Source organism: Boleophthalmus pectinirostris, unplaced genomic scaffold, assembly GCF_026225935.1.
Source record: "Boleophthalmus pectinirostris isolate CB_2022bp ecotype Guang Dong unplaced genomic scaffold, ASM2622593v1 HiC_scaffold_20, whole genome shotgun sequence".
NCBI lineage: Eukaryota > Metazoa > Chordata > Actinopteri > Gobiiformes > Gobiidae > Boleophthalmus > Boleophthalmus pectinirostris.
Genome location: NW_026571153.1, coordinates 24105993 through 24127538, shown reverse-complemented (window position 1 = coordinate 24127538; position 21546 = coordinate 24105993). Strand labels below are relative to the sequence as shown.

The 21546-nt window shown below is 38.9% G+C and overlaps 1 protein-coding gene across 1 annotated transcript in view; it reads right to left on the bottom strand.

The window, feature by feature from the left end:
• Positions 1 to 332: 332 nt before the first annotated feature.
• LOC129409745 (protein Shroom4-like) overlaps positions 333 to 21546 on the bottom strand; it is an 83926-nt gene continuing 62712 nt past the window's right edge. The window contains exons 4-8 of the mRNA XM_055156292.1: positions 11080 to 13444; positions 4629 to 4690; positions 2233 to 2591; positions 697 to 1488; positions 333 to 471 (exon numbers count right to left, since the gene is read on the bottom strand). Coding sequence (XP_055012267.1) covers positions 1286 to 1488; positions 2233 to 2591; positions 4629 to 4690; positions 11080 to 13444 — 2989 coding nt within the window. The 3' untranslated portion in view covers positions 333 to 471; positions 697 to 1285. The remainder of the gene's footprint in view (positions 472 to 696; positions 1489 to 2232; positions 2592 to 4628; positions 4691 to 11079; positions 13445 to 21546) is intronic.

Below are 21546 nucleotides of genomic sequence, written 5' to 3'. Positions count from 1 at the left end.
TCGGGTAAAGTGTCCAAGTCTGTCTCCAGCACCGTCACTGGGAGAGCCAAGCATGGGAGCTCGCTGTCGATTGGCTCGTTCACCACAGGAAGTGCCTCCTCCTGGAAATCGTCGATGTCCGTCTCCAATGGCAACGCTTCCAAATCGGCCTCTAAACTTTGAGCTGGACTTAAAGTCGTCTCTGATTCGATTTCGATGTTTTTTGCTTCGATCATGCCGTTTACATTGTTAAAAGTTTCACATTCGGATTTCAAATTGTGGTTTTGTTGTACGCTAAAAGACACAGGAGTTTCTGGATTTCCATTCTGAAAAACAGGAGGAGGTGGAGGAGGAGGAGGGGGAGGAGGGGAAGGAGGGGTCTCGCTGTGAATCCTGGGAGATGTAGTTCTTTCCCATTCAGCTGCGTGCCTGTGCAATGGTTGGGTTGTGGTCATTTGCTCATGGTTTAGGTTGGTCTCTGAGTCGGAAAAACTGAAAAAACCCCAAAAACATTATGATTAAATTCAAATTATTGCTTGCTAGAAAATAAAAACACACTTAAAAACAACTTTCACGAGTACAAATAATAGACAGAATTATTTGGAATAAGTGTTCTATTAATAAGTTACATAAATATTAGCTGACACACAGGGATACAGGAAGAAGGGAGGGCATCCGACACAGGGATAGAAGAGGACGGAAGGGCATCTGACACACCTGTCTTCCAAGTCATCCGCGACAGGTGGAGGAGGAGGTGGAAACTCTTCTATCTCGTCACTGGCACTTCCCCTGTTGTTCCACTGAGGCGGCGCAACTGGCCTAAAGCCGCGTCGCGAGAACATGGGGCTAGGGGGCGCTATGTTGAAGAGAGGTTCTTGCAGCTGATTGGACGAGAGCTGAAGTGGAGGCAGCTGATTGGCCGGTGGGACGTAGGTGGGCTGTTTATAGGCTGATAGATGTTGTACATGAGATGGTTGGATTTCACTGGAGGAATCCGACAACGGTTGAATCTGATTGGCTGGCGAGACTTCCTGAAGCTGTCTGTAACTCGGCAACACACGAGGAGCTTGAATTTGATTGGTTGGGATGTGATGGTAAGGCCGGCTATGATTGGACAATTCATGAGAGGATTGAATCTGATTGGCGGAGACAGAATTTTGAACTTGAGTGGGAGGGACTTGGCTATAGCGCTGAATATCTTGAGTCTGGTGAAATCGTTGATGGTTGCCGGTCAAATTTTGGTGCAAACTTTGAGGCACTGGCTGGTCCTGGGGTAGATTTGGGTGGTTGTTTCTTGAATTCAGGGCTAAATTTTGATCTTGGGATAGATATTGGTGGTTGTTTCTTGAACTTTGAGGTAAATTTTGATCTTGGGGTAGATTTTGGTGACAAGAGCACTTTGAACATGTGGTAGTGGCGGAGCTGAGTTCTTCTCTCCGAGGGGGCAGACTATATAGGAGCGCTGTCTGGATGTTTCTGGTTCAAATGAAGACTGGCTGCTGAAGGCTCCTGTAGAACAATAAATATAAGAACGTTATTAGTCAAGAACTTTTGAGATAGAAGAGAATTACGGGAGAGTTTATTTTACTTCTATGGGGTATTAACTGCTAATACAACAAATTTAGATCATCATGTTTTAGGTTTTAGTGTTTTGAAAATGCTATATTCACTGACAACAACTTATTAACACCTTAAGTTTGTTTTTGATGAGTCTCCCTTATATTTGCTCTGCGCATTTAGGCACACCACCCTTCAGAGCACTATCAAAACACAATCACCACATCAGGTTTGTTTGTTTTGTATCATGTTTTTGTATATTTATGGAGAATTGTGAGAGCATGGGTGACGTAAGCTTGTGATGGATAATTACTCAATCATTATCTAGGCCCAATTAAAATGTCATATTTCAGTGATTAATCTTATAATCTTTCTAAATTACAATTACACACACAAATGAATGCAGCGGAAACACTGAGATATCACGATATCTCCATTCTTCCGTTGTTGTATCCCTAATGAATAATGCATTTTTTTTCTCTTGAATGGTAAATGGTCACATTTTTATACAGCACTTTTCCACCTTCAATGCACTCACCCATTCGTATATTATTGTACACAGACACTGGGGGTGAGGGGGTTAAGTTTTTTGCCCTATCACACAACAACAACAATATACATCTGTGGGAGCTTGTTGAACCACCAACCTTCAGATCAGTGGACAAACCCTCTATGAACTGAACTACTGTCTCTTACCTGTCACTGTTTGAGGAGAGGAGTAGATGGCGTGATGCGAGGCTCTCCTTTTATGAAACTGTTCCCATTTGGGAGGCGGGGGTCTGGGAGGAGGAGGGGCCTTCTTCTTTGCAGCTTTTTCTCTCAGGTTCTGGTTAACTCCTTCGTCCAGTTCGCTCAGAGTCTGAGTGCTGGCAACGGAGAGAGAGGGGGACCAGCGGTGGTGGGGGGCCTCGAAGCGCAGGTCGTTTTCGGACATGGCCCTGGTGCGGAGGGGGCCAGGAGCAGGTGGAGAGACAGGTGCAGAGTGATCGTTCTGTCTGTGTGTCCAGCGGCTTTGCTCCACAGCTCTGGGCTCCCATCTTCTGCTTGAAAAGTCCCTGTAGAAGGCAAATTATTAAAATTATGTGCTTAATTTGTCATAGGTTAAAGGTGCATTGTGTAACTTTTCTGGGGCACTGTCCGTCGAATGCTTTTCTCCATGGAAATGTTATTGCTTTGTCTGGAATGTTTCACAGCATGGTATTAAACCTTTCTATTCTCACGGAGACCAAACTAGACCAAGTTACACATCAGATTTGTGGAGAGGCAACACCGCTCACAGTCAGAATGCCTGTTTTTTTAGATATTTTTTGAGCTGTAAAACCACCTGTAATTTAATAAATATACAGTAGAGCTATTTAATGTCATACTGTGGAACATTTCAGGTAGCAATGACATATCCATAGAAACAAGCATTTGAGGTTTTTTTTCTATATTCTAGTCTAAATGTTCATAGGGTTAGGGTCTGCGTAATTTCTCGGTTTCACTTTAAGTACTTTGAGTTTCGCTTTTGATAGTTGAGTCCCCTCTAACTTTGCTTTCCACGCTACGCACTGCCCCTTCAGAGCACCATCACAACACAATCAGTGTAGTCAAGTCGATTCTGTATAATACCCCGTCTTTAAAGCAAATTATACATTTTTGGCAGTGTTGTGCAAAAGCTACAGTGATAACAATAAAGTAGACATGACTTAATGTATAAAAAACACAGGTTCTTACACAATGGGCCCTTACATACACAAATTCAACAAAAATCCTTGTAATTAGAGATTATAGGCAGAGACAGTAAGAGCAGGATTTCACTAACTACCCCCCAGAACCCTGCATCTATGTGTTAAGTACAAACTCAGCACAACAGAAATAATAAGTGACTCCTCTTTCATAAAACACAACATAATCTAAGCAGCTCAATTTTTTTTTTTTTCCAGGGAGATTTAACCTGCGTTTCCACGTTCTGATGTTTTAAATTGAAGGGAAAGTGGCTAATTATCGGTAAATACTTCCTAGCTGCATTCCTTCCTCAGTGAACTGATTCTGCGCAGGTTAAAAACAACTGAGGGCTTTTCAAATATGTTCCATTCTTTAGCATTAGCGAAATCACCGTTCACCCGTGGATTTTTACAGGAACATTTTGAGCAAAGATTATTGGGGTAATTGGGTTTAATCAGGAAAAGCACGCACCAATGGTATTTCCGATTAATTTTTTTAAAAAGTAGTTTTGTGTGACTAAAATGTTAAAGGGTCCATTACACTATTACGCTATTTTCTGATCTATGCTATAATGTGGTTTCCTCATCACAAACATACCTGGAGTTGTGTTTTGTTTCATTCACGCAAATCCTGCATATTTAGAGTTCTTCTCTCAAACAGGAAATACTCTCCCATGAGATGTAATTTGGGAATCCAGGAAGTGCGTCACTGTGTTTAAAAATGCCATACACCTTCACAAGGATTATTTGGATAATTTCAGACATGGAATTGCCAATCTACACTGAACTAAAAGGTAAAAAGTAGCCGTTAACTTGAAAACTACCACTTCATAACATCACAAGGTGGAACAGATGTAGAGAAACTAATAATCTTGGATTACACAAACATCTCTGGGTGTGTTTTTGATGAGGTAACATTATAACATGACTTAAAGCTCACAAGAGTAAATTTTGCATAATATAGGAAAGGCTCTGTATACGATTTTTTTCTATGAATTTGTACTTGCCTAGGTACAGATATTTTTTTTTTCATAAGGTCAAAATATGTCTACTGTGTGCTTTGTGCCTCTAATTAGAAGATATGATTATTGTCTGATCATCAAAAAGTACACATTAGCATTATACTTGTTACTGTCACTGTTACTGCAAAAATCCACCTGGTCTCTAAGTTGTGAAAATCACACAAAGAAGGAGATTTGTGTGCTGAAATCATAGAAATTACGCCTAATGTGATTGTGCTATTTAAACAGTTTTTATTCCCACAATGCACCTGGGGCCTAATTAGCCCCACAAAAGCTTATATGGTTAAGATCTCGACTATAAATCAGCCTTAACATGTCTCCTCTAAACAAGATGGCGGCTGTTGCGAAGGAGGAAGTGTCTCACCTCTCCGTCAGGCTGTACTTCCTGTTGAGCTTGGTGGTTTCCTGTTGCCGGGCGGAATACATCTGTAAAAAACATCAACCAGTGGAATTAAAGGAGAGGTCATATCTGCAGCGTAAGTGTTGAGGGTGGTGCAGGAGCGGAGGCGATTAAAGGGGAAATGGCACCTCCACCCAAAATCACAGGAGACTCGCGGTCACAAAATTATGAAACCAGCACTTGGAGTAGTTTATAAGTAGGGCAGCAACTAACAATTATTTTCAGTAGTCAACTAATCACCTGTGGATCATTATATTATAGTTTGCACATTTTAAATAGCAATATTCATCTAAAACTTAATAAAAGAAACAAGTCTACTAACTTCCGTGTTAGAAAACTGTGGTGTCCAATGGAAACTGGTGTCGCTGTAAATGTCATCACAGCAGTCAGCATCTCCTATGGACAGCTGCAGATCACACTAGCGAGTAGCTGATTCTTTTTATTTGTACCAAAACGACTACACAACAACGTCAAAGATACGTATTTAAAAAAAACACTAAGTAAATAGAGCACTGTTGGCATATGTTGGTGGCGGTGAAAATGGAGGTTCTTTGGCAATATGGTGTCTTGAAAATAAGCGATTAAAGATTACTCAAACATACACGAATTACTCCAAATACAACTTCAAGTGAGTAAATGGTGTGGAGAAACAATTATAATATGGTTAAAAGCTCTGAAAAGTCAATTTTGCAAAATAAGTCTGCTGTTAAGAGCCTGTACCTGTATGCATCTATTTATAAAAAGCTTTATCGTCAACTAATCAGGAAGTACGCGGTTAACATGATAGTTGTTGTTTGCTTTAAGATGACAGCAAAAAAACTGTGCTCTGGTCTCAGAAAGTGGTGAAAAGCATTTATCAGCTCATCATGGTGAGTAATTAGGATGCTCTGAATGCTTAAGATAAGTAGAAAATAACATTGGACCACTGCAATCTGTTAAAAATGAAGTAGTTTTGTTTTTCAGGTTTTAAGACAGTAAAAATCAGGTATCAGCGCCATTTCAAGTCTTGTATGTTGTTGAAATAAGTTAGACTCGGATGCTAAAAGTAACGTTCAATATCCAGGCAGCACACACTTCTGCTAGTCTAAACATTTTACATATATGTGGGAATACATGGAGCATTTGCCATTCAAACTGTTACTCGGATTTCACTGCAAACATGCCTCCCTAAACAAGACAGACTTAAAGGCGCACTATGTAACTTGCTTGTTTCTATGGAGATGTCACTGCTCTGCCTTGAATGTTCCACAGTATGACATTAAACAGCTCTACCTTACATTTATTCAATTACAGGTGGTTTTATAGCCCAAAAATACCTACAAAAACAGGCATTTCGACTGTGAGTGGGGTTGTTTCTCCACAGATCTGACCTGTAATTTAGTCTGGTTTGGTCTCCATGAAAATAGAAAGGTTTACTGCCATACAGTGAAACATTCCAGACAAAGCAATAACATCTCCACGGAAAAAGGGAATTTGATGGACGTGTCACCAAAAAAGTTGCACAATGCACCTTTAAGTAGGGCTGCAAGATTAATCACATTAGATTGGAAACAGAGATTTGAAAGGAATTAGCAAAGAGCCAAAGCAGCAATTTTCGAAGCACCATAATTTCCTCCACAAACAAAAAAAATCTTGTGTCTTATTCTGTATAAAAGCTGCTAACCCTGTAGTTTAGATCTGTACAAACATGTTCAGAAATGTGATTCTTGTATTCGTTTGTCAGTTCAGATTTCAGTCTTTTTGTCGATTCTTCTGGATGCATTTAAAGGGTCCATTTTACGCTATTTTCTGATCTATGTTATAGTGTTGTTTCATCATCACAAACATACCCGGAGTTGTGTTTTGTTTCATTCACACATTTAACACGCAAACCTTCCATATTTAGGCTGAGTTCTTCTGTCAAACAGAAAACACTCTGTTCCACCTTGTGATGTCATCTGGTAATATAGGAAGTGCTCCACTGTGTTTCTAAACTACGCCTTCACTAGAATCATTTGTTTTCAATTTCAGCCCTGGAATTGCCAATCTCTATTGAACTTAAGGTAAAAAAATAATATATATATATATTATATATATATATGAAAACACTACATGACATCATGAGGTGGAACAGAGCATTTTGAGCTTTGGAGATGAAGACAGACTAATAATAAAGGATTACTCAGACATGTGTGAATTAAACAAAACACTCTATGTAGGTTTTTGCGGAAGTAACAACTGTAAAGCGCTTTGGGTATCTTGAAAGGCGCTATATAAATGCAATCAATCAATCAATCAACATTAAAACATGACTTAAAGCTCACAAGAGTCAATTTTGCATATAATAGGACCTTTAAAATGTGAACTTTGAACAGACTCCTATTATTGAAACATATCTAATCTAAATTAATCGCAATCACAATGCTTATGAGGAAAAACAATACAGCCCTAGAACAAATGAACTTCAGAGACCTTCAGATGTTTTCCTGATGTGAAATTATTTAAATAGCTGTTAAAATAATGCTTCAAATATCTGTAGTAGTGGTGTAACTTGGCACGGAGTTCATTTCCTGGAACATGCAAAAGCACGATAGATACGAAACACAAATACATTTAGGAAGCCTCTAAATGATTGTATTTGAGTTTAACGCTAATGCTAAGATCGCTCGTCAAACCCCCGTCTCCAAAGATGATAAAAAACACCCAGATGTGCCAAGATAAATGGACTTGACCCATTTAAGTATATTTATAAAAACACAGCTGGACTATTCAAACAGGACCACAGCGACTACAGACATTTCCCTTTAACGTGGAAACAATACAGACAAAACTCAAGACCACAGCGCTATTCAAATGTGTGGGAACAAGGAAATCAATGGAAAGAAAGAGGAACTATTGCTTTTAGCAATTACAGATGAAAAATTAAAGTACATATGACAGGTCCTCATGTTTTTCTATTTATGACTTGGTTTGGTGGGATAGTACCTGTGGTGAACATATATTACAGTTTTACAGCAGTTAAGTGGCAGTTTGTGGGAAAACTTTGAAGAGAAACGTACAAAAATACAAGAAGTAGCCCTGAGTTCTAAAACAGAATCCTTCTACATACTGTATGTCATCAACATAGAAAATTCCATCCAAAATGCACAAGGAAGGAAGGACATTTTTCTAACAGTTTAAACCTATTTTTTATTAGTCTAATCATAACTATTGTATAATTTAGACAAGTTTTGGCTCTTGTTAACATTGCAGTTGCTGGGTAACAGTTATGGAATTTCCTCATCGTGTCATATCTGCTGCCTGTGTCGAACCGGGATCTCTATCTCACATAGAGTTGTATCTAGGCCCCTGCCCTCCATCTGAAATCATAACATCATCACATTTTTAAACCATGGAAATAACTGGATGGGGTATTGCTAGCTTGTAGCTGACTCCCGCTGACGTAGTGGCCACTCACTGGAACTTCAACAAAAAAATCCCTGGGACGAGAAAGGATTTTCCTCATAGAGCGTAATGTAATCACAAACATCTCGTGTTTGGCTGACAGGGCACCTATAACTTTCAAAAATGTTGCATTTTATGGTGATTTTTACCTGTTTTTACATCATAAACTTTTTCTCTCTTTCTTGGTCAAAGTGTGTGCGCTAGAGTGCATTGGCGTGTGCTCGCAGGAGAAAAGAGCACTACTGCGCACGCTTAATCGGCCACAGCCACCGGAAGTACCTGGCAGGGCTAGGCTATTGACTTGAATGGGTGGCCATTTTTAAACCCTGGGGCTTGTCTCAAACATAAGCGAAACCCATTATATTATAAAAAGAATTCTTCTTTACTGCTACCATGGAAAAACAATGCACACACTAGCAAATAATGGCAAAAAAGTTTTAAAATAGTCTGAAAACTACACACAAAATGGATTTAAACCACACATTTTCAGAAGCCTGTGTTCAATACAAGCGTTCACGGTCCTGTTTAGGAGTTTGATTTTCACAAAAAGGGTGAGAGTGGCTAATGCTAGCTAGCTTGTGACTGTAATGTTATCTGAAAGGGACTCGATTAACTGTACAAAATCATCTTTCTTGTAGTAGTTCCAGCTAACTCAGTTCTTTGTGGTCAAGTTGTTAAAAACAAAGCTCAAATTAAAGTCTAACTTGAGTAACAGAGTTTCAGACAGGGAGGTGCCTATAGTTAGCCCCACTTTCCCAGTGAATATTGATGACATCAGCTACAAAGTATCAATAAGTGCTGATATGTTTTGTTCAACTGCAGATTCCTTTTGTTTTCCCACAGACACATACTTCAGTTACTTTTGGTTTGGGTTCATTTGAGGGACTTCACCTCTAGCCAAGAGGCAGCTGCCATTTTGTGGTCAACAGAACCTTACACTGATGATGCCTGACAATGTTACGCGTTTGTGGTCTGATTCCACTACTACAAAAACAACTTCAACAAAACACTCAGGTTTCAATGAAAATATCAGCTGCTGACCACATACTGCAAAATATTATCTAGACTTGGTTAAATGTTACGGTCCTTTCTGATCTAGGCTATAATGTTGTATTCTCCTCGAAAACACACCTGGAGTTGTGTTTTGTTACATCCACACATTTAACACACAAACCCTGTATGTTTGGGCTGAGTTCTTCTCTGAAACTGAAAACACTCTGTTCCACCTTGTGATGTAATGTGGTAATACAGGAAGTGCTCCACCATGTTCTTAAACTCCATACACCTTCACTAGAATCAGCTGGATAATTTCAGTCTTAGAATTGTCAGTCTCCTCTAAACATAAGGTAAAAGGTAGTTGTTAACTTCAGCACTACCACAGCATGACATCACAAGGTGGAACAGAACTTTTTGATCCTTGGGGATGTAGACCGAAAAAAGGATTATCCAAGCATGTGTATAAGGAAGAAAACACAACCCTGGGTATGTTTTTGACAAGACAGTAACTTTCTAACATGGCTTAAAACTCACAAGCTCACAAAAAGACTGAAATCTGAACTAACAAAAAATACAAGAATCACATTTGAGAACATATTTGTATAAATCTAAACTACATGGTAAACAGTTTTTTATGCCAAATAAGTCAGGAGATTTTGTTGTTTGTGGAGGAAATTATAGTATTTCAAAAAATGCAGCCTTTAGGATTTGGTAATTGCATTCATTCATACTGTGATTTTGTTTCTATTGTGAATAATGTTACATCTGTACAACACTCTCTCAGTTCTTAATGAAAATCTCAGCTGGTGACCACAAACGGGAAGCAGAGTTTGACTTTAACCCAAGACTGGAACCACAAAATTTCTGGATGGACGCGCTCCACTTAACGACGTGAACATCACTAAGGCCTGGTTACAGGGCTGAGGGGTCATTTAGTCTGTGGTGGTCAGACTTCGGCCAAACCGCTGCGGAGTTTTACCAAGAAACACATCACAAACTTCAGTAACAGGCGAAGTTCAGCTCAGCCTAATGAGCTGTTGTCAGATGGGTTCCATGTTTTAGGGCAGGCTTCATTGGAGAAATACATTTACTACTGTTCAGGTTATTTTGAATGTGGAGAGAGCTGCTCCTTTGTGATTTTATTAAATTAATGTGAAACTGGACTCTTATTGGTGGTTGAAATGTGATGATGTCATACTCCCAGATGGGGAATAAGAGACAGTTTTTCCCTATTGATCACATTGTACTTGGGAGTGAAATATCTAATAGTTAAATTCACACATTTTCGTTACTAGACCATAGAACTTGCAATATAGTACAGAACGTTTTAGCCAAATAGAGAGGCATGTTTTTCATTTTGGTTGTGTATGGAAAAAACACATCTATCTCCATGGAGAATGTTTCAAAGTATGATTTTTAGCTTTCTATTTCCATATAATCATACAGGTAGCATGCCGCCATTAGAAAGTTACATACTGTACCTTTAACGGGCCTATATTATACTGTTTTCAGAATTATGTTATAATGTTGTTTCTTCATCAAAAGCATACCCAGAGTTGTATTTTGTTTCATTTATACATGTTTAAGTTCTTCTCTCAAACTGAAAACACGCTTCCACTTTGCGATGTCATGTGGTAATTTTTAAACTCCATACGCCTTCACTAGTATCATTTGGATAATTTCAGCCATGGAATTTACAGTCTCTCCTGAAGAAAAGGTCAAAGGTAGCTGATAAGTTGAAAATTACCGCTTCATGACATCACAAGGTGGAACAGAGCATTTTGAGCTTTGGAGATGTAGACAGATTGATAATATAGGGTTACTCAAACGTGTGAATGAAAAAAAAAAAAAAACTCAAGGTATGGTTCTTAGGAGGTAACAATATTCTAACATGGCTTAAAGCTCACAAGACTCAATTTAATGTAATATGGGACCTTTAATGTGCATTGTACCCATTCAAACAAACATATAAATAAAATAAAGATACAATTCTCACCTCTGTTGGAGCAAATCCCTGATGGCGCTGATCTTCGTACTGCTGCGATGGGCCCTTCACTGGATAAAAGGCTGAACAGGAGTCTGGTTGGAAAGTGTTGAAATTCTCCCTGCGGTGATGGTGATAGTTTTGGTGAATCTCTTGACAGTTTGATGCAAAATATTCCTCCCTTTGTCTCTCCATCTCCTCTTTCTCTCTTTTCTTTCTGTCCATCTCTCGTATCCTCTCCAGCTCTTGTCGTCTCTCCATCTCTCTATCTCTTTCCCATTGGCGCATCTGTTCTTCTTTCTCCCTCTCCTCCTCTAATTCTCTCACTTGTCTTAGTCTTTCTTCCCTCTCTTTCGCGCTTACAGACTGCCTCCTTGCCTCCAGCAAACTTGAATTATCTTGTCTGTAACCGCCTTGATACGAATATCTCCTTTGCGATTGGTAAGGTCCAAGATCTCCTGCTTGCTCCTCAAAATTGTAAGACCTCTGTTTTGGTTGATTGACATTTTTCGAGATTCCAGTTTTGCTTGTCTCTTCGAAAAACTTCATCCTGTCCGCGAATGGTAAAATATCTGACTGCTCCATTCTCGAACAGGACATCGATCTAGGATAGGTGGAAGTCGACGAAGACGTAAACGCGCAAACTCCGTGGCGGGAAGGGGCCAAAAGTTTCTCATTGTTGCGTCTTGATTGGGGTTCATTTTCAGGTTGAAGTTTGTGTTCAGGAGTCCAGCGCCATCTTCTGGCTTTACCTGCAGGTGCTGGTTCTTCTATAACTCGAATACCAAAGCTAGCGACGCCTGAATCGACAATTTGAACAGCTCTTGATGCATTGGACTGCAAAACTTCTTTATTTGAATCTTGCAAACAGTTTTCAATAGTTGTTCTGGGATGTTCCAATGTAGTAGTAATGGTAGCAGTAGTAGTAGTAGTTGGCGCAAATGCAACTTTAACTTTCCTCTCTGGTACTTCAAACTCTCCATCTTCTTGAAAATCAGGGCCCTCTTCGTGAACTGTCTCCCCGCTACAAAGCAATCCTCCTGGGCCACGGCTGCTCTGAAGTTGAGCCTTCTTCCTCTGGATCTCATTTCTCAGGTTTGTGGCAAAACGCTCATTTCGTCTCCGATTCTTCCTGAGATTTCTAGTCGATTTCTTCAACGTTCCACTTTCTACTTCGATGATTTCAGTTTTCGTTTCGACTAAGGTGTCTACACTTTGGGCGGAACTTAGTGGCTCAAAATCTCTCTCATTGACTTGGTCCAAATTGCTACTACGAACAGATAAAGCTACAGGATCTTCTGGCACGCTAACAGACCTCCCCCATGACACTTGATTTGAAGTTTCACAATTTACCTCCAATTTTTCATTTTGAAATTCTTCTCCTGCACAATCTTCCAAAAAGACTGACCCAGGGGTTGAGCAACGACTACTGCCCCATTTATTGGACAAAGCTTGCAAAGAATCTTTATCATTTTCAGTATGGGACCACTGGCTACCGCTACTGGAAGATAGATTTGTTGAGTTTGGTTGGATATAAGCCTCTGTTGGCGCATCATCAAACTGAAGTAGCTGTAGTTGTGTGGCAAGTAGTTTTTCTGGAGCACTGTGTCGATGCAAAACATTTACAGAGTGCTTATTTTGAGGTCTAAAAATAGTAGTTTCTTTATTTGAAGACTTAGAACAAGGTGCTTTGTCTTGAATGTAGCAAGTCTCCACGCAATCCTCTTTGTCATTTTCTGAAGCAGGGAAGCCATTTTGAACAGACTTTCTCAACGTTGTGCAATCTTCGAACAAACCTGGCGCATTGGTGATTTCAATAGGAGCAGAGGAGCAACGATCACTGGCAATGTTTGGTCTAGTTTTAGTCGGTCTGAAACTGTCTTTTCTCGTAGGAGGTTGTGGCGGGTTGGACTTCATTTTAGCTTCACTGTTGCCGTTTTGTAAAATCGCAAAATCATTAACTTTTCGCTCATCTTCATAACAGCAAGAAGACGGACGTTCTTTCATTTCGAACTGTTTTGGTCTTGGTCTAGTTAAAGATCTAGACTTAAGTGCAATGAGTTGTCCATTATCCAAAACCTGGCTGGCATCACCGTTGGAGCCTAAATTTTGAAGTATGTTTTCCATAGATTCTCCTTCACCAAATCTTAAAGGTACAGTAGCGTAGTCGGACATGTTGGAGCTGGCGGAGAAGGAGCTGTAGGCGGAGTCTCTTTTGTTGTTGAAGAGGGCGGGGTCCACAGGTGAATTCTGGGAATCGTAGTTCACTTGTGGTGTGGGAGTGGGAGCGTCCAGGCTTTCCATGGAGCCCAGAGAACTGCTGCGATCGGTGGAGGAGTACGGACGAGACAGTGCACTCCACTGAATGGACAAGTCACTGCAAGACACAAAGTAGGAAATAGAATATATCATTATTAAATTGTCTTCAAAGGTTGTTGCCAATTCCACAAGTCAAAGCTTCTTCAACCGCTAAATAAAAATGTTTCATCATATTAAGTAATAGAATAAATAATGCAATTTTAATCGAAAATCTAGATCCAGTAATTTCTAATGATCAATGATCTGCTTAGAGGAAGAAAATTTTTAAATGGAGCAGATTAACAGTTTTTACTATTAACAATATACAGGAAAATGATATTAAAATACATATTTATACAACTTTAATGAGAGAAAAAAATAATAATAATAATGTAAATTGGTCAATATGGGCAGACCTTTTTTTTTTTATAGTATATATATAGTATATAGTCTATTTTGTAATTAGCTACATCTATATGTTCTTAATTGTGTACATTTTCTGCTAGAGGGTCTGTCAAATGCTTTTCTTCATGGACATTGCTTTATCTGAAATGTTTCACAGTATGGCATTGAAGTTACAGGTCAGATTCGTGGAGAGACAGCACCGCTCACAGTCAGAATGCCTGTTTCCCTAGGTATTTTTGAGCACCTGTAATTGAATAGATGTAAGGTAGGGCTGTTTAACGTCATACTATGGAACATTCCAGTCAGAGCAATGACATATCCATAAAACAAGCAGGTGACAGACCCTCAACCAAAAAGTGCACCTTTAATCCACTTCAAGTAATAAGTTGAACTGATCTATTCCTACTTTAGATTGTAGACATTTTAAGATATGTGCACAATTAGTTCATTGGTTTGAGAGAAAGATTTGCAGCCACTAAAGACAAAAAATATGGCTTTAATTTAACTCCACGAACAAGAATATCACTGTTAATTGTTTATAGCATGTATTTTATGACTAAACAACAACTAACTCATTAAAATACAAATTTGCCAGACCACAGCAAACTTTTTATGCCTTAAACTGTTTTAAGTCGGGGAAAAATGTGGTATTAATTACTCAAAATCTGAAACCGGGAAAACCACAAAAGAAAATAAATGTAAGTTTTGCTTTGAACAATAGAATTTGACGATATTGTTGAAGTTTTTTCATAAACATTGCACAGTTAGTCACTGTCTGTTCATAAGTAGCAGGTTTTCAGACAGTGAATCAAAACAGGCCTTAATAAAATGTATTGAAACGCATGTGTTTTTGATATCTCCCATATGTTTTAAAGGCCAAGAGAAATCCTTTTAGGAGCTCAGGGATTTTAGTCCCATCAAACTTATCCCAACTGTCCTTTGATTTACTGGACCACTTCCTGTGTATTTTCATTCATTTTTTGTGGTCTTTTTTATAATAATGTGATTCATAGTGATACATAGATGACACTGGTTGCAATGTCAATAGTTTAAAGGTCCTATATTAGGCAAAATTGACTTGTTTGAGATTCAAGCCATGTTATAATGCTGTTACCTCATCAAAAACATGTGTTTGAGTAACCCTTTATCATTAGTCTGTCTACATCTCCAAAGCTCGAAATGCCCTGTTCCACCTTGTGATGTCATATAGTGGTGCTTCTCAAGTTAACAGTTGCCTTTTACCTTTATTTCAGTAAAGATTGATAGAGCTGAAATTATACAAATTATTCTAGTGAAGATGTACTGGAGTTTAAAAACACAGTGGACCAATTCCTGTATTACTGCCTGACATCACAAGGTGGAACAAAGCATTTTGAGCTTGGAGTATTTTCTGTTTGAACTCAGCCTAAATTTGCAAGGTTTGTGTGTTGCTGTTAACCATGTGTGAATGAAACAAAACACAACTCCAGGTATGTTCTGGTGAAGAAAGGACATTATAACATAGATCTGAAAATAGTGTAATATAGAGCTTTTAAACTGAGCTGGAGGACAGGTCAGAATTTGCTGTTTAACTATCAGACTGCAGATTTGTTGACCTGGTTTATGGATAATCTTTCAGTAATTACTGGGCCAATCCACATGAAACAAAACTGTGTTTATTTCAGCCAGATTTTCAACCAAAACTGACCCGTTTGACCAGTCAAATCAAACGTTTTGGATTAATTATATTTATTTTACAAATGTGAGAAAGAACCATTAACACACGTTGTTTACATGCATACCAAAAATCTGAACCAGATTTCTGGAGTTTCTGATAGTTCACATCTGTGCAGATTGTGACAGGGAAAATTATGCAAAAAAAAAAAAAAAAAAAGGGCAAAATAATGTGTGCAATACCAAAGTGAACTAAAATGTTAAAGGGCCTATATTACACTATCTTTTTTCATTCACACATGTTTAACACACAAACACTACATATTCAGGGTTCCATTTGAGTTCTCTCAAACAGAAACCACACTGTTCCGTCTGCTGATGTGGTAATGCATGAAGAGCTCCACTGTGTTTTTAAACTCCATACATGTTCATTAGAATCATTTTGATGATTTCAGCCCTGGAAATGCCAATCTCTACTGAACAAAATGTAATTGTTAACTTGAAAATTACCACTTGATGACATAATAAGGTGGAACAGAGCATTTGAGCTTTGGGGATGTAGACAGACTAATAATACAGGATTAGTCAAACGTGGGAATGAAACAAAACACAACTCCAGGTATGTTTTAACACACAACATGGCTTAAAGCTCACAAGAATCATTTTTGTGTAATATAGGACATTAAAAGACTGAACTATTTGATTATTCTAGCTACCAAATATTTAAATGTCATCACACCCAATGGATATAATGCTACGTTATAAAAATCTACAGCAAAAAATACATAAGGGAAGTGAGCCGTGAGAAAATCCTGTTTAGATGAAGAGGAGTCTGAACGCACAGGGAGGAAGAGGAAACGAGAGGAGGAGAGACGGAAATCATTCACTTCTGTCCAATCATAGTCAATGACAGCCTGTGAACCCAGCTCAGCCTACACAGACGTATGCACATTCACAACCAAACACATGTATATAGTCCGGCTGCAAGTTTAATCACAATAATCAAAATTTGAATGGACATAATTAGCAAATCGCAAAGACTGTAATGTACTATAATTTTCTCCACAAAAAATACCTTTATTATTAGGATATACTCTAAATCGTTCTTCTGCATAGTTCTTCTGCAATTTAGATTTGTACAAACATGCTCTGAAATGTTTGCCTGGCCAGATGGATATCTCTGTGTATTTTTATACAGATTTATGTCAGTCTGGATTCCACTCCCTCTGTCATATCTCAAGCCAGGCCAAACATGATAGTCCAATCAGATATGTTTATTTCAGTGACACGTGAAATGAAGGAGCTCATTGGTCACATGTCATTTACAAATAAAATCCAATTTCTCTCACCTCAGCTGAATAGAGTTCAGTGCTTCGCACATTGATTCTGCATAAATATGCCATGTTTTTCAGGCCCTTGTGATATTTTTTTTTTGCTTTCTGATACGGACAGACCATGTGACTAACCCACCTGTCAATCACACTCATCTAAAAACAGTCATCAGACTCATATCTTTGTAAAATATTGGAGAAGGGCATATTCTGTATCCCAGGAAACTGAAATGTGACTTTTGTATTTGTTTTATATTGGAGGTTTTCAGATTCTTGAATGTGATGTCGTAGTCTCAGATGGGAGCAAGAGACAGGTTTTCCTATTAATAACATTGCACTTTACCATAAAATAACCATAAATTCACAAATGTTGAAACTGATCATTGATAGTACTGACTAGACTCACTGTAAAAGCACAGCAAAACACTGCATTTTAACTGTATCAATTTTTGCTGCCCTCCATCTGTATTAAATATAACTGGCCTATAGAATTCTATGATGTCATCTGAAAACGTCCAGTTTCAGGCGTTTTGTCAATTTGTCTGAATGCATTTAAAATGTGAACTTTCAACAGAATCCTATTATTAAAACATAAATTGTATATCTAATCACAATTACAATACTCACAATACTAATTACAATACAATAATCACCAAATCTTTTCAGCCTGAGTAATAGCTGTGAAAGTGTGACTGTAAATATATGTAAGTTATACAATTTTAAACAAACGCACGAAACAATTCCCTGTTGTGTCCTGTTCCTCTGTTTCAAACAAACATCAGACTGAACAAAATGTCCCAATAAGAGTTTATGAGGCTCCTTCCTCCTTTTGTGTCAGCGCTCTGCTCACATGCCACTGTTCTACCCCTCTACCTTCTCTCACGATCTCCTTCTCTCTGTATCTCCTTGTCTCTCTCATATACCCATCTCTTCTTCTTTATCCTCTACCTTCTCTTCCTCCTCTTCTCTCTCCTTCCTATGTTATCTCTCCATCTCCCTCTCTCTGTATCGCATCCTCGTCTCTTTCATATGCCCATCTCTTCCTCTTTATCGCTACCTTTTCCTCCTCTTCTCATCCTCTTCACATCCTTCTCTTTTTCTCCACCACACACTCTCCCCTCTCCTCCCCCACCTGTATCTCTACCTCCATATCAACCCCCGTCTTTGTCCCTTTCTCAGCCCCCTCCCTCTCTCTCCTTTACTTTCCTTTTTTTTCAACCACTTTCTCTCCCTCCTCTTCTCCTCATCTCTCTCTCATCCCCTCTCTCACTTCTCCTTCTTTCTCAACTCCTTGTCTCTGTTGGATCTGCCTCTCTCTCTCTCTCTCTCTATCTGACCCCTCTCATCCTCTCCTCACTGCCCCTTTTCATCTCTCTCCTCTCCTCCTCATCTCTCTTCTCACTCCCCCTCTCTCCTCACCCTCTCCTCCCATGTGACTGTCAGAGTCCCTCAGCTCAGATCAGATGATTGCTGTAGATTCAAACCTCCATAGAAACGCTTTTATGCACAATCTCTCCATCGCCTCCAGGACTCTTGAGTCAAAGAGAGAGACATGTTTCACTGATAAAATCCAAACAAGAATGCACTGAGACACTGACGCACAACCTACAGAGTTATTATTACATCTCGACTCAACTGGAACTTCCTCTTTCCTTTTGATGAACTGTATTTAATCTGGTCTGAGCTGTACGTCACCAAGATCATATCTGAAATTACAATATTGCCCCAGTGTTTCCAATAGATTTCATTCAGACTGTGGTGGCACAAACACTTCACTCAATAGTCATCATTTTCTTTGATTCAATTTGTGGACTTTAAAAATGTCCTATAATACACAAAATGTATTATTGTGAACGTTAAACAATGTTATAATTCTGTAGTAGTAGTAATATTAGTAAAATTAATAGTAATAGTAATAGTAATAGTAGTAGTAGTAGTAGTAGTAGTAGTAGTAGTAGTAGTAGTAGTAGTAGTAGTAGTAGTAGCAATAGTAGCAGCAGTAGCAGTAATAGTAGTAGTAGTAGTAGCAGCAGCAGCAGCAGCAGCAGCAGTAGTAGTAGTAGTAGTAGTAGTAGCAGTAGTAGTAGCATAGTAGTAGTAGTAGTAGTCATAGTAAAAAAAAGTAGCAGTAGCAACAGCAGTAGTAGTAGAAGTAGTAGTAGTACTAGGAGTAGTAGTAGCAGTAGTAGTAGCAATAGTAGTAGTGGCAGTAGCAGTAGCAGCAGTAGTAGTAGTAGTAGTAAAAAAAAGTAGCAGTAGCAACAGCAGTAGTAGTAGCAATAATAGCAGCAGCAGTAGTAGTAGCAGTAGTAGTAGTAGTAGTAATACTAGGAGTAGTAGTAGCAGTAGTAGTAGTAGCAATAGTAGTAGTAGTTGTAGCAGTAGTAGTAGCAGTAGCAGTAGTAGCAGTAGTAGTAATCTATGTAAAGTTGATAAGTTGATAGTTGTTGTAGGTAGTAGTAGTAGTAGTAGTAGTAGTAGTAGTAGTAGTAGTAGTAGTAGTAGTATTACTAGTAGTAGCAATAGTAGCAGTAGTAGCAGCAGTAGCAGTAGTAGCAGTAGGAGTAGCAGTAGTATTAGTACTAGTAGTAGTAATCTATGTAAAGTTGATCTAACTACAAAAACATCCACCTGCCTCTGCCCACACAGGTCAGGGAGGGCATCTGAGCTATTCCCGTTGTGACTGTTTGAAAAGCAGTTAAAATAGACCCATGCTTTTCCTGTGTGACTAAACATGTTGACTTTAGAGGCCAGTGAGGTCATCGGCTTCCTGGGCATTGTCGGGAGCAGAATATCCCTCTCTCTCTCTCTCCACCCTCACCCTCTACTTTTTTCTTCCTCCTATCTACCCCCTCTCCTCCCTCCCTTTCCACTCTCCTCTCTCTTCAGCTCTCCTCTCCTTCGCGCTTTCTCCTCTCCTCTCCTAGACTGTATAAAGAAGTGGACTAAAAGAGTGAGATGTCACCCATAATGTTTGGCTCCAGTCAAATAAAGTTCAACGAGGCTTGCATTTATGGGGTGAATTTGGAACCAAGTCCCATATTTGGATTCCGATTGCGACTATCACAGCAACCAAAGAGCCAATCAGGAACAAGGCTGTTGAAGGTAACTGATTTTTCTGCCCACAATGCTGATTTGACACCTTGGAACACTCTCAATCAAACCTGTTGCTAATGCAAGCGGGAGTGACCTTGGAGAAAGAAGGCGCCTGGTTTGTCAGTTATTACTGTTCATATCTTTTTTTCCCCCTGCAAAATAGTGAAATAAAAACACCAGCGGTGGTGAAAAGTGGTTAATATGAACATAAACTGCAAGAACAAAATAATGAGCAACAGTTAGTGAGAGAGGGGGGACAGTTTTTCAGTAGAAAGTGATTTGGAGCTAGAGTTGATGGAGCTAGAAGCGCGCCCATCTTCACTTCCTATTTGGAACGCACTGACTAGTGGTTTGGCTATGTCCATTCATACAGTCTATGCTCCCCCCTCCCTTGCTCTTTCTGTCTACCAACCCCCCTTTCCTCTTTCCTCTTCCCCTCTCATCTCTTTCTCTGCCTCTTCCCCCTGTCTCCCCCATCACCTCTCAACCCTTCTCTTCTTTCTCTCTCTCCACCTTTTCTTCTCCTCTGATGCCTCTCTGTGCTCTCTCTGCATTGGTGACTAATGTCCTATGAAGTCATAGTCTCGATATAATGATTCACACAATAGGAAATAAGAACAATGAATGAATGACCCTTTTCCTCCAGGCTGGGCACTTTTGGTCAGTTGCAAAAGAAACTCTGCTGATGTCATTGGATTTTCCCCAACCTGCTTTTACAGAGAGAAATAATAATACGCCTAAAAGATTTGAAGACTAAAATCTGAACTATATTGTGCAAAAATGTTGTTACCTCAAACAAAAACCGGAGTTGTGTTTTGTTTCATTCACACGTTAGAGTAACCCTTATTTAGTCTGACTACATCTCCAAAGCTCAAAATGCTCTGTTCTACCTTGTGATGTCATGTAATGGTAGTTTTTAAGTTAACAGCTACCTTTTACCTTTTATTTAGTAGAGATTGGCAATTTCAATGGCTGAAATTATCCAAATGAGTCTAGTGAGCTAGTGAAGTTGTATGGAGTTTAAATACCCACTGAAGCACTTTCTGTATCACAGATCATATTCTGTACCAAGGTGGAACAGAGTGTTTCCAGCATCATGGCAAAGTTGTTAATGTTATAATTAGTTTCATTTTGGTTAGAAGACACGATTAGCCATTAAAATTGCCTATTATAATTTCAGATGGAGGACATGAGCTTGCATAATTTTATGGGAAATTCACTGCTTTTGAAAGTAAGTTTCAAAGTTAAAAACACCAATGTTGAATCCTATAATAAGGTCTGCAAACATTCTTATTGTGGATCCAACTTTCGTCAATAATAATGTCATCACCTTATATTTTAAAAAATCACATGTACAAGATGCTGAACTTTGTGTCAGTTTTTGCTTCATGTGAATAGTCCCAGTAATTAAAGAGATATTAAAGATGTTATATTAAGTAAAATTGACTCAAAGCTTTTAGCCATGTAATAATGCTGTTACATCCTCAAAAACATACATGGAGTTATGTTTTGTACCATTCACACATGTTTGAGTAATCCTTTATTATTAGTCAGTCTACATCTCCAAAGCTCAAAATGCTCTGTTCCAACTTGTGATGTCATGAAACAGTTAACAGCTCCTTTTACCTTTAGGTCAGTAGAGATCGGCAATACCAGAGCTGAAATCATCTAAATGATTCTAGTGCAGGTGTGTGAA